Source organism: Schistocerca serialis, chromosome 11 (genome assembly GCF_023864345.2).
Source record: "Schistocerca serialis cubense isolate TAMUIC-IGC-003099 chromosome 11, iqSchSeri2.2, whole genome shotgun sequence".
Classification (NCBI taxonomy): domain Eukaryota; kingdom Metazoa; phylum Arthropoda; class Insecta; order Orthoptera; family Acrididae; genus Schistocerca; species Schistocerca serialis.
The window spans coordinates 42,107,466-42,126,178 of record NC_064648.1 but is presented as its reverse complement, the minus strand read 5'-3'; the positions used below and the strand labels follow the sequence as shown (position 1 = coordinate 42,126,178).

At 42.7% G+C, this 18,713-nt stretch overlaps 1 protein-coding gene across 8 annotated transcripts in view; it reads left to right on the top strand.

The window, feature by feature from the left end:
* LOC126427281 (zinc finger protein 492-like) overlaps nucleotides 1-18,713 on the top strand; it is a 133,598-nt gene that overhangs the window by 73,371 nt on the left and 41,514 nt on the right. The window contains exon 6 of one of the 8 annotated variants that reach the window (XM_050089558.1): nucleotides 10,861-11,005. The exons of the other annotated variants lie outside the window; for them this stretch is intronic. Within the exon in view, the coding sequence (XP_049945515.1) occupies nucleotides 10,861-10,884 (24 nt within the window). The 3' untranslated portion in view covers nucleotides 10,885-11,005. Of the gene's footprint in view, nucleotides 1-10,860; nucleotides 11,006-18,713 lie in introns of those variants that run through there. 8 annotated transcript variants of the gene reach the window in all.

The window sequence follows — 18,713 nt, the reverse complement described above, 5'->3', positions numbered from 1 at the left end:
GGGCAGTCCTTCTGAGTCGTTATGCTAGCCATCTGTCTTCCATGCCTGCTAATCCAGCCCATGACCTTTTTTTCGACACCTCCTTTGATGTCGGGTACGCAGGCTGCTCCTCCTCCCTACTACCCCCGGGAGTCCGCTTCCGTCAACTGCTCCATTCTCTCTCCTTCCGCTTTCCTAAAACCTTCTTGACAACTTGGGGTACAGCACCGCCTTGGCTCCGTCCCCGGATCGACTTGCTCAGAGACCTATGTCAATTTCCCAAGGATGGTACCCCTACACTTGTCTACCGTCGGGCATTTGCTGCTCTATGTGCACAAATGACGGAAGCCACATTTATTTACACCGACTGCTCGAAAACATCGTTACGTGTAGGGAGTGCCTATATTGTTGGCGACACCCCAAATCACTTTCGGCTTCCCGACCAGTGTTCGGTTTATACTGCGGAGCTTTACGCTGTTCTCCAGGCTGTCCACTACATCCACCGCCATCAGCTGATACAGTACGTAATCTGCTCAGATTCTCTCAGCTCTCTCCTAAGTCTCCAAGCTCTTTACCCTGTGCACCCTCTGGTCCACCGGATTCAGGACTGTCTGCGCTTGCTCCACCTGGGGGGCGTCTCAGTGGCGTTCCTCTGGCTCCCGGAACACGCTGGTATCTGTGGGAATGAGGCGGCCGATATATCGGGCAAGGCTGCAGTCTCTCTTCCTCGGCCAGCTATTCAGTCTCTTCCGTTTACCGATCTACGGAGCGGTTTATGTCGCCAAGTTGCTCATTTATGGCGTGCGCATTGGTCAACACTTCCCCATAATAAATTGCGGGAAGTGAAAGCCCTTCCTTGCGCTTGGACCTCTTCCTCCCGAACGCGTCGTCGGGAGGAGGTAATTTTAGCTAGACTCCGGATAGGGCACTGTCTTTTTAGCCATCGACATCTTTTAAGTGGTGATCCTCCCCCACTCTGTCCCCACTGCTCTCAGCTGTGGACGGTCAGACACCTTTTAATTGAATGCCCCTATTTTAATCCGTTACGCTCCCGTCTACAGCTATCGCCTGATGTATCGTTGATTTTAGCAGATGACACGCGCTCAGCTGACCGCGTTCTACAGTTTATTAGTGACAGTGAAATGACGTTAGTCATTTGATTTTTTTTTTTTGGGGGGACAACCAACCCCTTTCTATAGTGGATTTTTAAGCATTCCTTCTGCCTTTAGTTTCTCAAATTTTATGACTTTGTTCCCCTTGCTGCTGATTTTAAATTTCGTTTTTATCCTGTTTCCTACGTCACGGGCTGAGCACTAATGACCATAGAAGTTTTGCGCCCTAAAACCACAAAAAAAAAACTCCTGTTTCTGTCGCTCCCCATAAAAGCCTCAACATGGTCCAAGGGATTATTTTCCATCACGACCTCTTCTTGCAGTCCTATGACAAGCTCTGTGACCATCTAAAATGGTGGAGTGTTCATTTCATGTAGCGCATTTACAGGGGACCCAAAGACAACAGGGTCACTACCGGTGCTTTCATCTTGGCCTTTGAGACTGATTCATTGCCTGTGAAAAGGTCAAGGTCATAATTTACCACTGTGATGTTACACCATACGTCCCTCCCCTTATGCGGTGCTCTAAGTGCTGGAAATGTGGGCACATGTCTTCCCGCAGCACTTCTAACGCTACATGTCAAGACTGCAGATGTCCACCGCATCCAGATACTCCCTGTGTGCCTCCTCCCACTTGTATCAACTGTGAAGAGCTGCACTCCCTCAGCTCACCAGACTGCACAGTACTCCAACAGGAGCAGAAAATCATAGAGTACAAGACCTGGACCGATTGACTTACCAAGCGGCTAAACATTAATTTGAACGATTACACTCCATTCGGTTGATGTCCACATATGCTGCAGCTACATTACCATCACCATCACAAGTATCTACTTTGGGAGCAAGGATCACCCAAACGCAGGGGACATTGGTCCCCTCCTTACAGCCGGAGAAGCAAACAGCCTTGTTCAGCTCATCTCGTGCGAAAGAGGTCCCTTGGGACCCTCTCTCCCAAGGTCTCCACTAATGCCACAGTGAACACTAACCAGTGGCTATAGGGGCCAAAAGCTGCTGGACAAACAGCTTCACAGTCTCCCTCCATGCCTGAAGCTACTTCAGAGAAGTCCTCCCAGCAAGCCCCTAAAGAGAAGTGAGAGGGCAAACAAACAAAGTAGTCTGCTAAGAAAAAGAACCCTCCAGTGGCCTCAACACCACCACCACTACCTACCAATTCTGCACCTGCGGATGAGGTGGAAATCTCAGCATCTTCTGAGGACCTGGATCTCACTGACGCCTCATCCACAATACGAATGGATACAAATACTCAATTGGTAGTAGCAGGTGACCCTGAGGCATAACCTGCCTCCTTGTATGCTTAATGGCTTCCTAGCCTCACAATAAGGTCGCCCTCCTGCGGAACATGTGTGGTTTTTCCCATCACCTGGCTGAGGTATGGCAATTGTTTAGCTTTACACCTGCTTTCTGCACTGCCCTACAGGAAACGAGGGTCTTGGCAATGCGGACCCCTGCCCTTCGTGGCTATAGGGGTTATTAAAAGAACAGCAGTGACAATAATAGTGTCAGGTGGAGTTCGTGTCTGTGTCCTAAGTACAGTATATAGTGAACCTGGGCCCCTTCAAACCACTCTTGAAGCTGTGGCTGTCAGGATAAGGACAAAGCAGGAAATAACTGTCTGCATCGTATATCTTCCTCCAGATAGTGCAGTAACCCAGAACACATTGGATGCACTGATATTAACTCCCTAAACTTTTCCTATTTCTGGGAGAGTTTAACATCCATAACCCCTTGTGGGGTGGCACTGTGCTTACTGGCCGAGGTAGAGATGTCGAAACTTCACTGTTTCATTTTGACCTCTGCCTCTTTAAATACTGGGGGCGCCCCATATGTTTCAGTGTGGCTCACGGAACTTACACGGCTATTGATTTATCCCCCTGAATCCCAGGACTTCTCTCATTTGTCCACTGGAGAGCCCACGATAACTGGTGTGGTAGTGACCACTTTCCCATCTTCCTGTCACTCTCCCAGCACCATTCCCTTGGATGTCTACCAAGATGGTATTCAAACAAGGCAGACTGGGAAGCTTTCACCTCTGCTGTCACCACTGGAAGTCCCCCCACATGGTACCATTGATGTGGTAGTTCAGCAGGTCACTAGAACGATCGTTTCTTTAGGGTGCCCCCCGGCTTCGGAAATCGCTGAGGCCATTAAAGAGCGTCGGCGAGCTCTACAGCAACATAAGCAGCACCTTTACCTAGAGCAGCTAATAGCTTTTAAAGGACTAGTGCCCGCATTTGCCAGCTTGTAAGAAGACTGAAGCAGGCGTGTTGAGAGAAGTACGTCTCGACCATTGGGTGCCACATGTCACCTTCCCAAGTTTGGACAAAGATCAGACGTGTTTGTGGATACCACACCCCAACAGGTGTTACTGGCATTAACATCAATGGCGTGTTAGCTAGTGATGCAATGAAAATTGCCGAGCACTTTGCTGAGCACTATGGTTGGGCCTCCATGTCAGAGAATTATCCCTCAGCATTTTGCACCCTCAAACGGCAGATGGAAAGGAAAGCCCTCTAGTTCAGTGAAGGTCTCATTGAACCCTATAGTGCTCCATTTACAGACTGGGAGCTCCTCAGCGGGCTTGCACATTACCCTGACACAGCTCCTGGGCCTGATAGGATCCACAGTCAGATGATCAAACATCTCGTTCGACTACAAGTGACATCTCCTTATCTTCAACTGGATGTGGTGCGACTGCGTCTTTCCATCGCAGTAGTGGGAGAGCACCATTATTCCAGTGCTCAAAAGCTATCGGCCCATCCACCTCAACGTTCTTTGTAAGGTGTTAAAACATATGGTAAGTTGTTGATTGTGTTGAGTCCTGGAGTCACGTGGCCTACTTCCCCCATGCCAGGGCAGTTCTCGCCAGGGTCACTCTACCATTGATAATCTAGTTTCCCTCGAGGCATCCATCTGAACAGCCTTTTCCAGACGCCAGCATGGGGTTGCCGTCTGTTCTGATTTACGAAAAGCTTAAGACACAACCTGGCAACATCATATCCTTGCCACATTATGAGTGTTGTCTCCGGGGCCCGTTCCAGATTTTTATCCAAAATTGCCTATCGCTGCGTACTTTCCGTGTCAAAGGTGGTGCCTCCCAGATTCCCCCATATCTGGGAGAATGAGGTCCTGCAGGGCTCTATATTGAGTGTATCTCTATTTTTAGTGGCCATTAACAGTCTTGCAGCAGCTGTCAGGTCATCGGTCTGACCTTCTCTGTATGCAGATGACTTCTGCATCTCATACTGCTTCCTAGTACTGGTGTTTCTGAGCAGCGCCTACAGGGAACCATTCACAAGGCATAGTAATGGGCTCTAGCCCCCGGCTTCCAGTTTTCAGCTGCAAAGTCATGTGTCACGCACTTCTGTCTGAATCATACTGTTCATCCAGAACCAGAACTGCACCTTAATGACAATCCACTCGCTGTAATGGAGATGTATCGAATCTTATGACTAGATTTCGACGCCCGATTGACATGGCTTCCTCATCTTCGTCATCTTCGTCAGCTGAAGCGGAATGCCCTCCACTGCCTGAGCAACATCCAGCTGGGGTGCAGATCACTCTACGCTGCTGCAGCTCTACAGAGCCCTCATTCAATCCCACCTTGACTGTAGGAATCTGGTTTATTGTTTGGCGGTGCCCTCAGCATTATGTTTACTCGACCCAGTGCACCACTGTGGTGTTAGCCTGGCAACAGGTGGTTTCAGGACGAGTCCAGTGACCAGGCCAGAGTCACTCCATTGAAGGTTAGGCGTGCACAGCTGCTCGCCAGTTCCATTGCATACATCATAGTTGTCTTGAACATCCGAATTACTGTCTGCTTTTCCCGTGCACGGCACTTCATCTCCTGCATCGGGGGCTGAGGTCAGGGCTTCAGATTGCGGTTCACATACGATCTCTTCTGTCTGAAGTTGAGCCCTTGCTTTTACCACCTGTGGTGAAGGTCCTTTCACGTACAGCTCCATGGTGCACCCCAAAGCTGAATCTTCACCTGCACCTCTCACAGGCCCTTAAGGACTCAGTTAACCTTGCAGCTCTCTGCTGCCACTTCCTTTTGATTCTTGACATGTACCGGGACCATGAGGTGGTTTGCACTGACAGCTCGATTGGTGATTGTCATGTTGGCTTTTTGTGTGTTCATAGAGGACATATTGAACAGTACTACTTGCCAGATGGCTGCAGTGTTTTGACTGCAGAACTGGCGTCCACTTCTCGTGGTCTTGAGTGCATGCACTCATGCCCTAGCGAGTCGTTTCTTTTCTGTACTGACTCCTTGAGCAGCCTACAAACTATCAACTAGTACTACCCCCACCATCGTTTGGTAGTGACCATCCAGGAGTCCATCTGTGCCCTGGAAGATTATAGTCATTCTGTGTTGTTTGTGTGTACCCCAGACCACGTCGGAATTCCAGGAAATGAAGTTTCTGACAAGCTGGCCAAACAGGCTACGTGGAAACCACTTTCGGAGATCGGCATCCCTGTAACTGCCCTTCGATCATTATTATGCCATAAGGTTTATCAGGCTTGGGAGACTGAATGACATAATCATAGTATGCACAACAAACTGCTTCCCCTTAAGGAGACTACGAATGTGTGGAAGACCTCCATGCGAGCCTCTCGCAGGGACTCTGTGGGTTCTCTGCTGGCTCCGCACTTGCCATACATGCCTAACACATGGCTCGCTCCTCTGTTGCGAGGACCCACCTCGGTTTCACTGTGGCTCACATGTGACTGTCATCCACATCTTGCTGGACTGCTCACTTTTAGCCACTCCAGCAGACTTTTAACCTTCCCAGCACCATACCCTCAGTATTTGTGAACAATTCTTCAACAGCAGATTTAGTTTTACGTTTTATTCGTGAGGGGAGTTCTATCGTACCATCTAGGGGTGAGCATTTAGCATTCTCTCTGAGGTCGCTACCCTCCCTCCATTGTAACTCTGTTGTACTTTCTTTGCATTTGTTTGTCTTCGTGGTTGTCTTTTCCCTACATATGTTCATCTTGCCTTGTCTTTTTGGGGTGGACATATTAATGTGTTGTAGAGCGGCTGGCTCATCCTCTTTTATTATTTTGATCAGCCAGCCCACACCATATTCAATATGGTTTTAATACCTTCTTCTACTTTCCTTTGTGGTGTATGTTTTCCCCATTTTTTGTTCATTCCATTCATTTTCTTTTTAGGTGTGGTGCTGAGTGTTTTTGTACCTTGAGCTTTGCTTCTGTCAGGAAAAAGGGATTGATGACCCTGTAGTTTGGTGCCTTTGTGCCCAAAACCAATCAGCCAATCATCTTTGCTCTTCATAATATTGTTACATTCCATCCAGGAATTTCCATTACTTCAGTCTATAAAGTATGATACTTGCAAGACATCAATGCTCTAGTTGATCCGACATTGAAATTTGGCCTGTAATTCTAATACTTTGCAGTTATGACCAACTGAAGGTACAGCTTTTAAAGATGCATATGCACAAGTCATCTGTTACTCCACCCCACTGGAGCCACATAATGCCTGAGCAACAAGTACTACACTGTTGAGTGGGTAAAGTGTTTGTGAAATACTGTTTTGGTGTTGCTTTTATGTTTCATTCATTGTGTAAAAGTGTGTGGTTTCTACCATGTAACTGGAGAGAGATCTCTTTACTTCAAATACTCGTACGTTCCAATTCACAGATATGGTGTAAATGAATGAAGGTCATGTTGTAGTAGTATAGCTCTGCACTGTTCTTAACATAATTGGCATGATCAGAATTATTATGAAATTATGTTACCTATATTTGATCTACATTTTGAAGTTGGCTAGGTTACTTATTGTCATTTTGCGGTGTGTATATGTAGCTCCAGAATATGGACACAGTAATACTGTTAAAATACAGGGTATACATAAAGTCCAGGAACACTTTCAATTATTTATTGCACAAGAACTAAACATTGTACAGATATCATACATATTGCATTTTGAAAAGAAACTCTGAAAGTCTTTCTTATAAACACTCAATATGCGAACCACGAGTGACCCAGCAGACATCAATATGCTAATCGAATTCTTGCCATATCCATCCCAGCATGTCTCTCATATGTGCTCCATATTCACTTCACTCACACTAGGATGTCCTCTTCTCTTTGCGGGGCACAAGCAACCAGTCGTAACGAATTGTTGTCAGTGGTAAATGGGCTTCCTTGTTGGTGGCTTCTTACTGTACTTGGTTGTAAAATTTGTTGAACAGCTGTAGCAAACTTGTTTTTGTCAAACTCCAACACGCAGAAAACTCGCTCAGCACCTCAACTTGTCATGTTTGCAACTAGTGCCAACTATCGGCAAATTACCAAACAATAGCTGTGGTGGTATAAATCAAAAATACATTTTGGGGTTTCTCTTTAAAATGACATATGTATGATATCTGTAAAATGTTTGGTTCTTATGCAATAAATAATGGAAAATTTTCCCAGACTTTATGTACTCCCTGTAATACACTACTGTATCTAAAAAGTAACACATTCAGAAGCAGTGGTCTGCACCATGCCACGTTAAGAGGACTATAGAACAGCATAAACATAATATGTGATTTAAATGGCAGAGAGGTTGTGTGCACATAGGCCCAGTATTGCCATTTTTTGTGTGATAGGACAGGTCAGTGTTACACAGCACACAGTGCAGATATGTCATATGAAATAGCAACATGTAATTAAGTGCCACTATTCTTTGCCACTTCCACAAGTTGGAATATTGGCGTGTGTGTGGGGGGGGGGGGGGGGGCTGCAGAATTATTGGTCATTCTGTCATGTTTTGGCTCACACAAGGAAAGCAGCATTAACAGTTGCAGCAGATGCGGAACCAGTGGAGACAGGGTACTGGAGGACACGATGTGACCACAGTTTGATATGACCACCATCTTGTCTGCTTGCAAGATGTTACAAGAATTGCATAGTGTAGCAAGGTGACGCTTATAGCAAATGCAAATAATGCACAGAAAAAGAAAATTAACTTACGGTAATTGGCAGGATATTAAGAGAAAGAGGCTTCATGGTGGTGGATTGTAACATAAATCACAAAAGGAAAGGTAGTTCCAGCGCAACAGCCACAAACGCAAGTGAGTGGAATAATGCTGGATTGGTTTGATTGGTTTTGTAAAAGGACATATGTTTATGGAATAATATGTGTCCTGAACAGCAGCATGTATGCCCTGTAGAGTACATGGCTCTAACAACATACCGTATGTGCATCTTCTGACAGTATTACAGTAAAAGTAAGTAACATGGATGAAAATAACTACATTTCTTTCGTTATTATTGATGAAAAAGTAGAATACACACTGCTACTTATTAAATGACAATGTGGGGTATGATACTTCAGTTGAATATTGGGTGGTAATATTGACAGCATGATACAGGATCATGTACGCAATACTGAATTGTGTTCAAAAGGAGGATTCTAGGAGATTTAAGTATGTAAATTAAGTTAAAGCTGTACAAAGATTACCATGCCTTCATGTACAATGAAAAGTCAGTTTACTTGATAAACTCCATGCAAATAGGTGTACGAGGCAGAAAAAAAAGGAAAGTAAGACAGACAGTACTTCATGGAAACAAGCTACATTCAGATATGCAGTCAAAGTAAGGGTGTCAAAAACATTGCTTGACATATTTTGTGTAATCCAGCAATGAAAACTCTCTCTTCAACATCAACTGGAAAGTGGAGTGACCACTCCTGAAGATGATTGAGGAAAATATTTCTGTAGGCCACATGCCGTATCAAATGATGACAGGTCTCTGATTCGGGAACTCAGTTTGAGTTTCTCAAAGTAGGAATAAATCTCCGAAAGAATGTCTGTACCACACTCTCAATCTGTTCAGAATGTATCGATTCTTTATGGTCACAGATTCAGATGAAATACAAATGCACAGCATAGAATTTAAGTCAGTTGTGTCGTGCAAAAGCAGAAAGAACATACAAACTGTTGAACACAATACAGAAATGGCTACAAAGGAACAACAATATATATGTTACATGTGTGGACCTAAAACAGGTTCTACTTTGTCATACATTGCCACATTCCATGGTATTCTGCCATAGACAGCTGCCATCATATAATTCCATAGTTCATGACATTGGTACTTACGTAATACAGTAAATTTAGGGGATGGATCTGATGCAAGGTGTGGTTCAGCCAAAATAGTTTCCTGTCTCAAAGTTTGCAATGCTTGAAGTATGGAACACAAACTAATTATATGGTCTGACCACCATGTTGGGCTGAACAATAACTGGAGAGTTTTAGCACTACATTTCTATCTGGTCAACTGAAAGTACTGTGGAGAAATACATAAAGTTTTTATGTTAGTCATAGTTTCCTACCTTGTGACAGGAACTTCACAATGATTGAAAAGAGAAAGTGTCAAATGTTATGGCTCCTTTAGAATGGAAGCATGTCATAGCTTAGGCCTCTGTAGAATCTTCAAAACTGACCATTCAGGGGATGATTGAAGTCCTCAAGGGCTTAGGATCTGTTGAGCTGGTTATCAAAACACCATCTGCTTTGAAAATTACTGGTGTGCTCTGGTTGAAGTTATGCAGTGACGATCCGTGAGGCATAAGCATACTTCACCCATGTGAAAGACATTTTATTGTAAAACATGCTGGTGAACACAAATTAAAAATTGTTAAATTATTGATTGATATTTGTTATCTTCAGTTTGTGTGCCAGTAGGGTCACTGATGGTGATATCAGTCCAGTCTTCTGATTTTTGGTTGCTCTACAATTGGGTACTGAAACTTGTAAGAGAAGAAAAGTGTTCTATTGCCCACAACAAAATACATGGAATCAAAATGCAGGCATTTTATGAAAATTCAGTATGCCAACTGAGTGTAATGTGCCAGTTTTGGGTCTCAACTTGATAACAAACTAATGTTCTGTTACTTTTTAAGACCAAATTAATAAGTTTACAGTAAATGTTAGTTTGTATCTTGTTACAGTTTCCTTATTTAAAACTTTCAGATTCTAGGCAACCTTATCATTACAACAGAATACAGAGTGATCTGCAGTAATGCTGTAAATCAGTTGCTATACACTGTTTTTTCCCATTTTAATAGTTCTGTATTTTCTAAAACCTATCCTTAGCACAATTTTAAAAAGCACAACCAACTATTTTCAACAGTCTGCATCTGCAAACGACACATATCTGCTATTACATTATTATTAACAGTTTTTGTCGATTTGCTAAAAACTCGAAAATGTACCATACAACATTATTCCTGCACATGCTTAATTTTGCTATGATTATGTGCATATATCAGGTGACACTAATTGAGAATATGATTGATTGGCGCCTTCTTCCAATCACCAGGAAGTTTTCATGGCCTCAGAGATGTTTAATAAGCTGCTGTTAGAGAAGGAACAAGTTACTGTATTACAAGTGATACTGTATAGCCATCTCATATGGTCCAGGTGCCTTTTTTCTATTAAGTGGTTGCACAGTAGAAAGTCAGCAGTTATTGATCATCTCAAAATCTGTCATTTTGATTTTGATGCTGGTACTGAAAGGAAGAACCCCGTTACAATATTGCGTGATGAAATAAATTTGGATGAGCAAATGTAATATTTTGGCCTTATGTTGGTTATCTTCAGTTTGTGTGCCAGTAGGGTCACTGACAGTGATATCAGTCCAGCTACTGACACTCTGAGCTGATTGCTTACTGTGAAAATTCAATCAAGATGCGTAATGTTAATGTTTTGAAATTGGTCCTATGATGTATTGAGTTTCAGGTTAGTGAACAAATCTGATGCGGAATGTACCTCTACAGTCCCATGCATGGGTCAACACCATACATCACTGAGTATCTACCCTGTTAAAACCACCAGCTGTCTACACTAGATTTTGTCAGTCAAGCAACATCTAAAAGTATTAAGTATATATTGCAATAAGTAATGTATACTTAAACAAGTTGTTTAAACTGAATTTAAAGGTAGTGAAAACTAAATAAGTAAAAGTAAAGCCAGTGGCAGGGTTAAGTTGAATGGTGTATACTGTCAATGTAAGACACAAAAATATAAATGACCATACTTAAAATCATTAAAATTGAATTACATAGGTTCACATTGCAAGGTTGAACACTTCAGATTGAAGGTCAGTGCAGTTCAGCTATGTGAATAATTAAGAATATTTGACAGATCTCCCAGTTACATAAGCTACTGTGAAATCAGAACCAAAATCTAAGTTCCAACTATGTGTTAATATAAGTTCATCTTTGATGCTGTATAACTGTCTATCACACTTAAGCATAAAACAAAACTATCAGTTGCACAAAGTGAAAGTTTGCCAGTCACACAAAACAGTTGAATGTAATGAGAAGCTGCAAAAATCCTCACGTTTTGCTCAAAATCCTATCATCCATACAATTTTACAGAGTTGAAATGGCACAACTGGTTGGCTGCCCAGAGACTTCCATTGAGCTACTGTCAAATCCTACCCACACACAACAGTAACTGTTCACTGGCCCAAACTATGTGAGAAACAAACATATATTACCAAAGACCGAGGCACAGCAGTACTGCTTATTTAAAACGTCAAGAAACTTTACAATACTAGTCATCTGCAAAGCATCTTACAAAAGTAAATTAAAATGACAATGATGGAAAGTACATTGTTTTTATTGAAGCTAAACTACTTCAAATAACCACTTCCCCATGCTGGCCACTTTAGAAGCTTACCAAACATTCTAAGATAAATATTACATTTAATATAAGTGAAAACATGATAAACTGCCATCACATGCAACTGTTAAAATAAGCATGTCAGATGAGATCATAATTTCCTGCTCATTTACATGGTGCTTTAGGTTACTATGTAGCACATACCAAGTTTGAATTACAATCATTGAACTGGACCCATCTTGATCACACTGCATAATAGTTAATTTGTCAAAAAAATATCTAAATTCAGATTCACTAAGAATGATTGATTTGATTTTGGCAGGGAGGCTAAAACAGCTTTGGTCTAACCTGGAACTGCCTGCACTGAAACAGTTTACTGTGTGGTATTGTTCGTTGTATATCTAGTAAAGCCAACCAGTGCCCTTGGATATTGCAAGGAGTCCCTTTACCAGTTCTTTGTTAGACACAATTTCTTCACTTCTAGTTGTGCCAAAAATTCTGTCTCTCTCGCTCTCCAATGCCGTGCATTCAAAGATTAGGTGTGATACAGTTTCTTCACTCTCATCACAGATGATACATTTAGGGTCTTTTCCATTATACCCGTTGTATATAGGTATTTTTTGAAATTCCCATGGCTGGTCATCAGTCCAACCAAGAGTTTAATCTCTTGGCTGTTCAGGCCTAGGATTACAGAGCTTCTTTTAAAACTGGTCATACCAGGGCCAAGGATATGAGATCAATCACACACATCAACCAGGTAAATCACCGGAGAAAGCTTTCCGTCAATTTGTTGGGAGGGCGGAGAAAGCCCTTTGCTTTCAAGAAAGAGCCCACTCCATCTTCCTGGACATTGAGGGAGCTTTTTGTAAGGCAACCGTTGATTCCATGGTTAGGGCAGCAGAGATGCATGGCCTAGTTACCACTATATGTAGGTGGACTAAGGCCATGCTTAGTAGAAGGAGGGTAGAGGCCACCATGTTGAATGAAGAGATTGTAAGTAACACCACTAGAGGTTGTCCACAAGGAGGAATTTTATCCACATTGTGGAATGTAGTGGTGAACAAACTCATTGATGAACTAGATTCCAGACAATGATTTTGTGAAGGATATGCAGATGACCTTGTCATAGTAATACTTGGCAAATTTACAGACACAGTTAGGAATATGGCACAAGGTGCACTGCACATTGTGCAAGACCAGTGCATTAAATAGAACCTAAGGGTTAATCCTAAGAAGACTGTTGTGGTACCAATCACGAAGAAGCGTATCCAACACTGAAGTTGGAATCTAAAGCTTTACGATGAAACTCAACATGTGAAGAAGCGGATAGTGAAAGATCTAGGGGATACCCTTAGATGAGAAACTAACATGGACCCCTTACATTAACCCTTAACTACAGTCGCGCTACTTTTCATACCCCTCTTTCTAGGAACGCTATTGACCTTGAAGAGCTGGGTGGCAGTAGCTTCCTTATTCTCAGTCTGCTGCTTGTTGCCACGGCAGTCATTGTTGCAATTGCTGTGTTTGCTTTTGTTTCATCGAAACGACGTCCATGGGACCGCACAACTGTGTTAGTGTAGGTCCGTGACTGACTGAACATTTTTCCTTTTCGTTGCTGTTGTTTTGTTATTTGCATCTGTGTCGGTGACAATAACTTTGGAACTATGTCAGGTAACCCTGGTCCTTCGTTTGTGCGAACAGACGATCCAAATTTTGAAGAAAAACTTTCAAGAATTATTGATGAAGTGGGGAGTGATGTATCCGATTTTGACTTTTCTAATGTGGAGGATGGTGATTTTATACATAGTGAACGTGATTCGGAATCCAGTGTGTCTGGCGAGAGTGAAAATGACAAGGAAACGTCTGAAGGAGAATGAGATAGTGATGGAGATGAGGAACGTGCTAAGAAATGCTTCTATGGTGGAAATAGGTTCAAGTGCTCGGCACTAGAACCAAACAGTCATGTCAGAATTCCAGCTCATAATATATTGAAGATACCAGCACTTCGACACGAACTCAGAGGACAATCAGAGATCGACCCATTGACTGCTTGGAGCTATATTTTCAGTGATGATATGGTGAAAGAAATACTCACATGGACAAATGAGAAACTTGAAAAAATTCGTGGAAAATAAACGAATACGGAGAGAACAGAAGTCAGACCTTGTACAACGTCTGAAACGAAGAGTTTCATCGGCCTTCTTATATACACTTCAGTACTCAAATTGAATAACTAAGACATACGTTCTCTTTTGTATTGATGGGACTGTCTGTGCTATTTTCCATGTCACTATGTCATCAGCAAGATTTGCTGCAATTATCAACTGCCTGAGATTTGATGCCCAGATGACAGGGAGTTACGTAAGGTTGGTGATCCAGCAGCTGCTATAACAAACATTCTACTTAAATTCAACGAAAATTCACAGCGATCCTATATTTTTGTGGCTAATGCTACAGCTGATGAAATGCTAATCAGTTTCAGAGGACACTGTAAATTCAAAATGTATATTCCATCTAAACTGGCAAAGTATGGCCTGAAGCTTCAATGCGTAGCTGACTCCAGGACTAACTACATCTTCAGCACCCATCTCTACTGTGGAAAAGGTACTGATGGAGCAGGACTTTCTCCAGACGAGAAGAAATACGCCATTATCACTCAGGCTGTCCTCAGACTGTGCAAGCCAATACCACATACTAACCGAAACAACACTGCTGATAACTGGTATGTGTCAATCGAACTTGCAGATGTGCTACAGAAAAATGATTTGACCACAGTGGGAACAATGCGGAAGAACCGAAAGGAAATTCCTGCGTCTTTCTTGCCTTCCTGTAGACATGAAGTTGGAACAACGTTGTATGGATTTACCAAACACATCACGCTCATTTTGCATGTGCCTAAGAAAGGAAGAGCAGTAATTCTTATGTCAACAATGCATCACTCCATAGAAGATCATGTGGAAAGTAAAAAACCTTTAATAATAGCCCACTATAACAAAGGGTGCTGTTGATACTGTAGACAAAAAGTGTGCCAAATATTGTTAGTCGCCGCACACAACGTTGGACCATGGCCGTGTTTTTCCATATTCTTGACATGAGTGTTGTCAGAGCATATGTTGCTCATCAGTCATTCAAGGTAAGAACTGTGCTTACCAGGATGAACTTCATGAAAGCCCTAGCGAAAGAACTGATCGAACATTCACTGCACGAAAGGATAGTGAATAGATGCCTCCCACGAGAATTGAGATTTTCTATCATTCTAGTTCTAGGAACTGAAGTACATCTCCATGAAGAGCTGGAAAAGGAGGACAAACTACCTAGGGATGGAAGGAAGATATGCCGCATTTGTCCACAAAAAAAAGAAGGGAAAGACAAGTTACTTGTGTCGCAAGTGCAAGGTCCCAATTTGTTTGGAATGCTCTTGTAAGGTGTGTCTGCAGTGCATGTAAGGTGGTGCGTAATGTGGCCACTTTGAGTAGTGCAGATTTTTTTCTGTTTCATTTGCTGTCAAGAATACTCATTAAATTTAACACTGATGGTACTTGATCAACATTAACCTGCAACAACCAAGTTTCAAGTAACGAACTACTTTTAGATATTTGGATATTTGTCAATCACTGTAAATTTCAATGAGAATTTAGAGTGCAATATGAATAGGTCTTTTTCACAGCATCGAAACAATATTTTGTTCATAAGTTACCATTTATGTGTAACTGAAGAATAAATATGTAGTACTAAATTCAAAAAGTAGCTCTATATTGGTGATTTTTTACGTATTTTTCCTGCCTTCTGAACGCAGTCCACGGGACTGCACGACTGTAGTTGCGTGAGAAGTACTCAAGACTGTGATTAGGGGTTAAGAGCATCTGCTCCAGGGCAAAAGGTACTCTAGTGAATACCAGAAGGACTTGTGGCAAAAAAACTAGGGCCTAAGACCCTGAGGTATGCATTGGATATACAGTACGGTGGTTAGACTTAGGATCTCCTATGAGGCCATAGTGTCATAGGAGAAGGTAGAACAGCAGGTTGCAGCTAAGAAGCTTGCTAAGGTGCAGAGACTGGCCTGCTTCACCATAACAGGCAGAATTAGTAGCACGCCAACTGCTGGCATGGAAGCCATGCTGGAAATGCCTCCCCTACACCTTTGGGTGTGACTTCAATCTCTTGGCTGTTCAAGCCCAGGATTACAGAGCTTCTTTTAAAACACGGCTTTGGCATCATTACCTTACCATGTTTTTGGTTATCGACCTTGGGCCAGTATTCTATGTGCTGTCTTCTAAGCCAGTTCTGTAGTTCTAGTTTGAGCATAGCCTTAGTGATTGTCAGGACAGGTTCCAGTCCAATGAATGGAGTCTCTGCCCCCAATGTGTCGGCTTGTACTTTGCCACTGATCCCTGAGTGGCCAAGGACCAATATTGGTTTTACCCAATTGCTTCCCCCTAGCTCCACCAGAGCCCTGTGACATTCTACAATAATTTTAGATCTTGTTGCAGGAGTTTGCTAATGATTTAAGGTCTGCCTGGCTGTCTGAGTAGATGCAGATGCTACAGTCCTTCTAGCACCTATGTATATTCTCCTCTACACACACCCTGATAGCAGTAATTTCAGCTTGGAATACCAAGGCCAGTTGTCCTAGAGAGACGATGCCCTCCAGTCTTCACTGAATCCCATACACCATGGCCCCAGCACTTTGGTCTGATTTTGACCAATCAGTGAACCAGACAATGTCGCCAGTATGGCGTCAAACTGTTTTTTCTCACTGTTCCCAACTTCAAATTATTATATTGTCAAACTTGTTGAAGCAGTTGGGAGTTGTTATATAGTTGGCCGGCATTTCCCCAGCCATTCCTATATTTGCCTCACTCACTATATTAGTGTCTGAGTCTGGATATCCCAATGAGATCCAGTTTTGAGTCTGTATGCACCAGCTGCTGCCCAAAGGTTTAGTGGAGGCATGCCCAGCATGGCTTCCACCCCAGTGGTTGGTGTGCTACTAATTCTGCCTCTTATGGTGAAGCAGGCCAGGCTCAGCGCCTTAGCAAGCTTCTTAGCTGCAACCTGCTGTTCTACCTTCTTCCAGGACACTGAGGCCCCATGGGAGATTCTAAGTCTAACCACCGTGCTGTATATCCAGTGCATACCTCAGGGTCTTAGGCCCTAGTTTTTTTTGCCACAAGTCCTTTTGGTACTCACTAGAGTACCTTTCGCCCTGGAGCAGATGCTCTTAATGTGAGGAGTCCATGTTAGTTTCTCATCTAAGGGTACCCCCTAGATCTTTCACTATCCCCTTCACAGATAGAGTTTTATCGAAAAGCTTTAGATTCCAACTTCAGTGTTGGATATGTTTCTTCATGATTGGTACCACAACAGTCTTCGTAGCATTAACCCTTAGGTTCTATTTAATGCACTGGTCTTGCACAACGTGCAGCGCACCTTGTGCCATATTCCTAACTGTGTCAGTAAATGTGCCAAGTATTACTATGACAAGGTCATCTGTGTATCCTACACAAAATCATTGCCTGGAATCTAGTTTCTCAATGAGTTTGTTCACCACCAGCTTCCACAATAAAGTGGACAAAACTCCTCCTTGTGGACAATCTCTAGTGGTTACTTACAATCTCTTCATTCAACATGGTGGCCTCTACCCTCCTTCTACTAAGCATGGCCTTAGTCCACCTACATATAGTGGTAACTAGGCCATGCATCTCTGCTGCCCTAACCATGGAATCAACAGTTGTCCTACAAAAAGTTCCCTCAATGTCCAGGAAGATGGAATGGGCTCTTCCTTGAAAGCAAAGGGCTTTCTCCACCCTCCCAACAAATTGACGGGAAGCTTTCTCTGGTGATTTACCTGGTTGATGTGTGTGTTGGTTTGAATATAGATGAGCCGTAGTTAGCCTCCTCTCCCCAACATGTACATTAACCAGACTGACTGATCTCATATCCTTGGCCCTGGTATGATCAGATTACCCTGGCTTTGAAATAAAGACAACTATCACTGCCCTCAGGCATTGGGAATGACTCTCGCTGCTAGGCTGACCCTGAATAACCTGCACAGCACTCTTACAAGATTCTCTCCTGCTCGTTTCAAGAGAGCTGGAGGAAGTCCATCTGGGCCAGGTGACTTGACCAGTTAGAATGTTCCCACTGCCCATTGGATTTTACTGAAATCGACACATGCCTTGGCCAGTCGCAGTCCTCTCTTTAAGTGGCTGAGAAGCATTGTCTTTCAGGGGTTGCATTCTGGCCTATGTTATCCGCCAGAGCATATTGAGGAAAATGAGTTTTGAGGAGAAATTCCAGTGTCTCACATGCTGTTTTTGTATTTTCCCCATCCTCCTTCCTCAACGTACCTTCTGGATTACTTGGTACCCTAGTGAGGAGTTTGTGAAGCCTGGCTTGAGTTAAGCACCTCCCCGTGCTTGTCACTTTAAAACCTTATGAAATATTCTAAGATAAATATTAGTGAAAACATGATAAACTGCCATCATGCAACTGTTAAGATAAGTAAACACAAAGGAGTATTTTTATGCAAACAAGTGCGTTTATCAGGTTAGATCATAATTTCCTGTTTATTTACATGGTGATTTATGCTACTATGTAGCACATACCAAGTTTGAATTACAACCAATTGAACTGGACATATCTTGATCACACTGCATAATAGTTAATTTTTCAAAAACGTGCCAACACATACTGACCAAGGATAAAGGTAAGGGTGTAGTGTAAGTTTTAGTCAAATTTTAGATACCCTGGATACAGTTGAGTTCCAGATAAACTGTACAGTTTGATGTGTGGTTTGTGCTTGTGGCAGTTTTGGCTTACCAATAGTAAAATTCAGTGTTATTGTAATCAGTGTTTATAAAAATTAATTAAAGAAAAACTATACAGTGCTATATTTAACTCCTGAAGTTCAGATGCACAGTTTGATATAATACCGTTGAATTCAGTTTTAGTGTTTT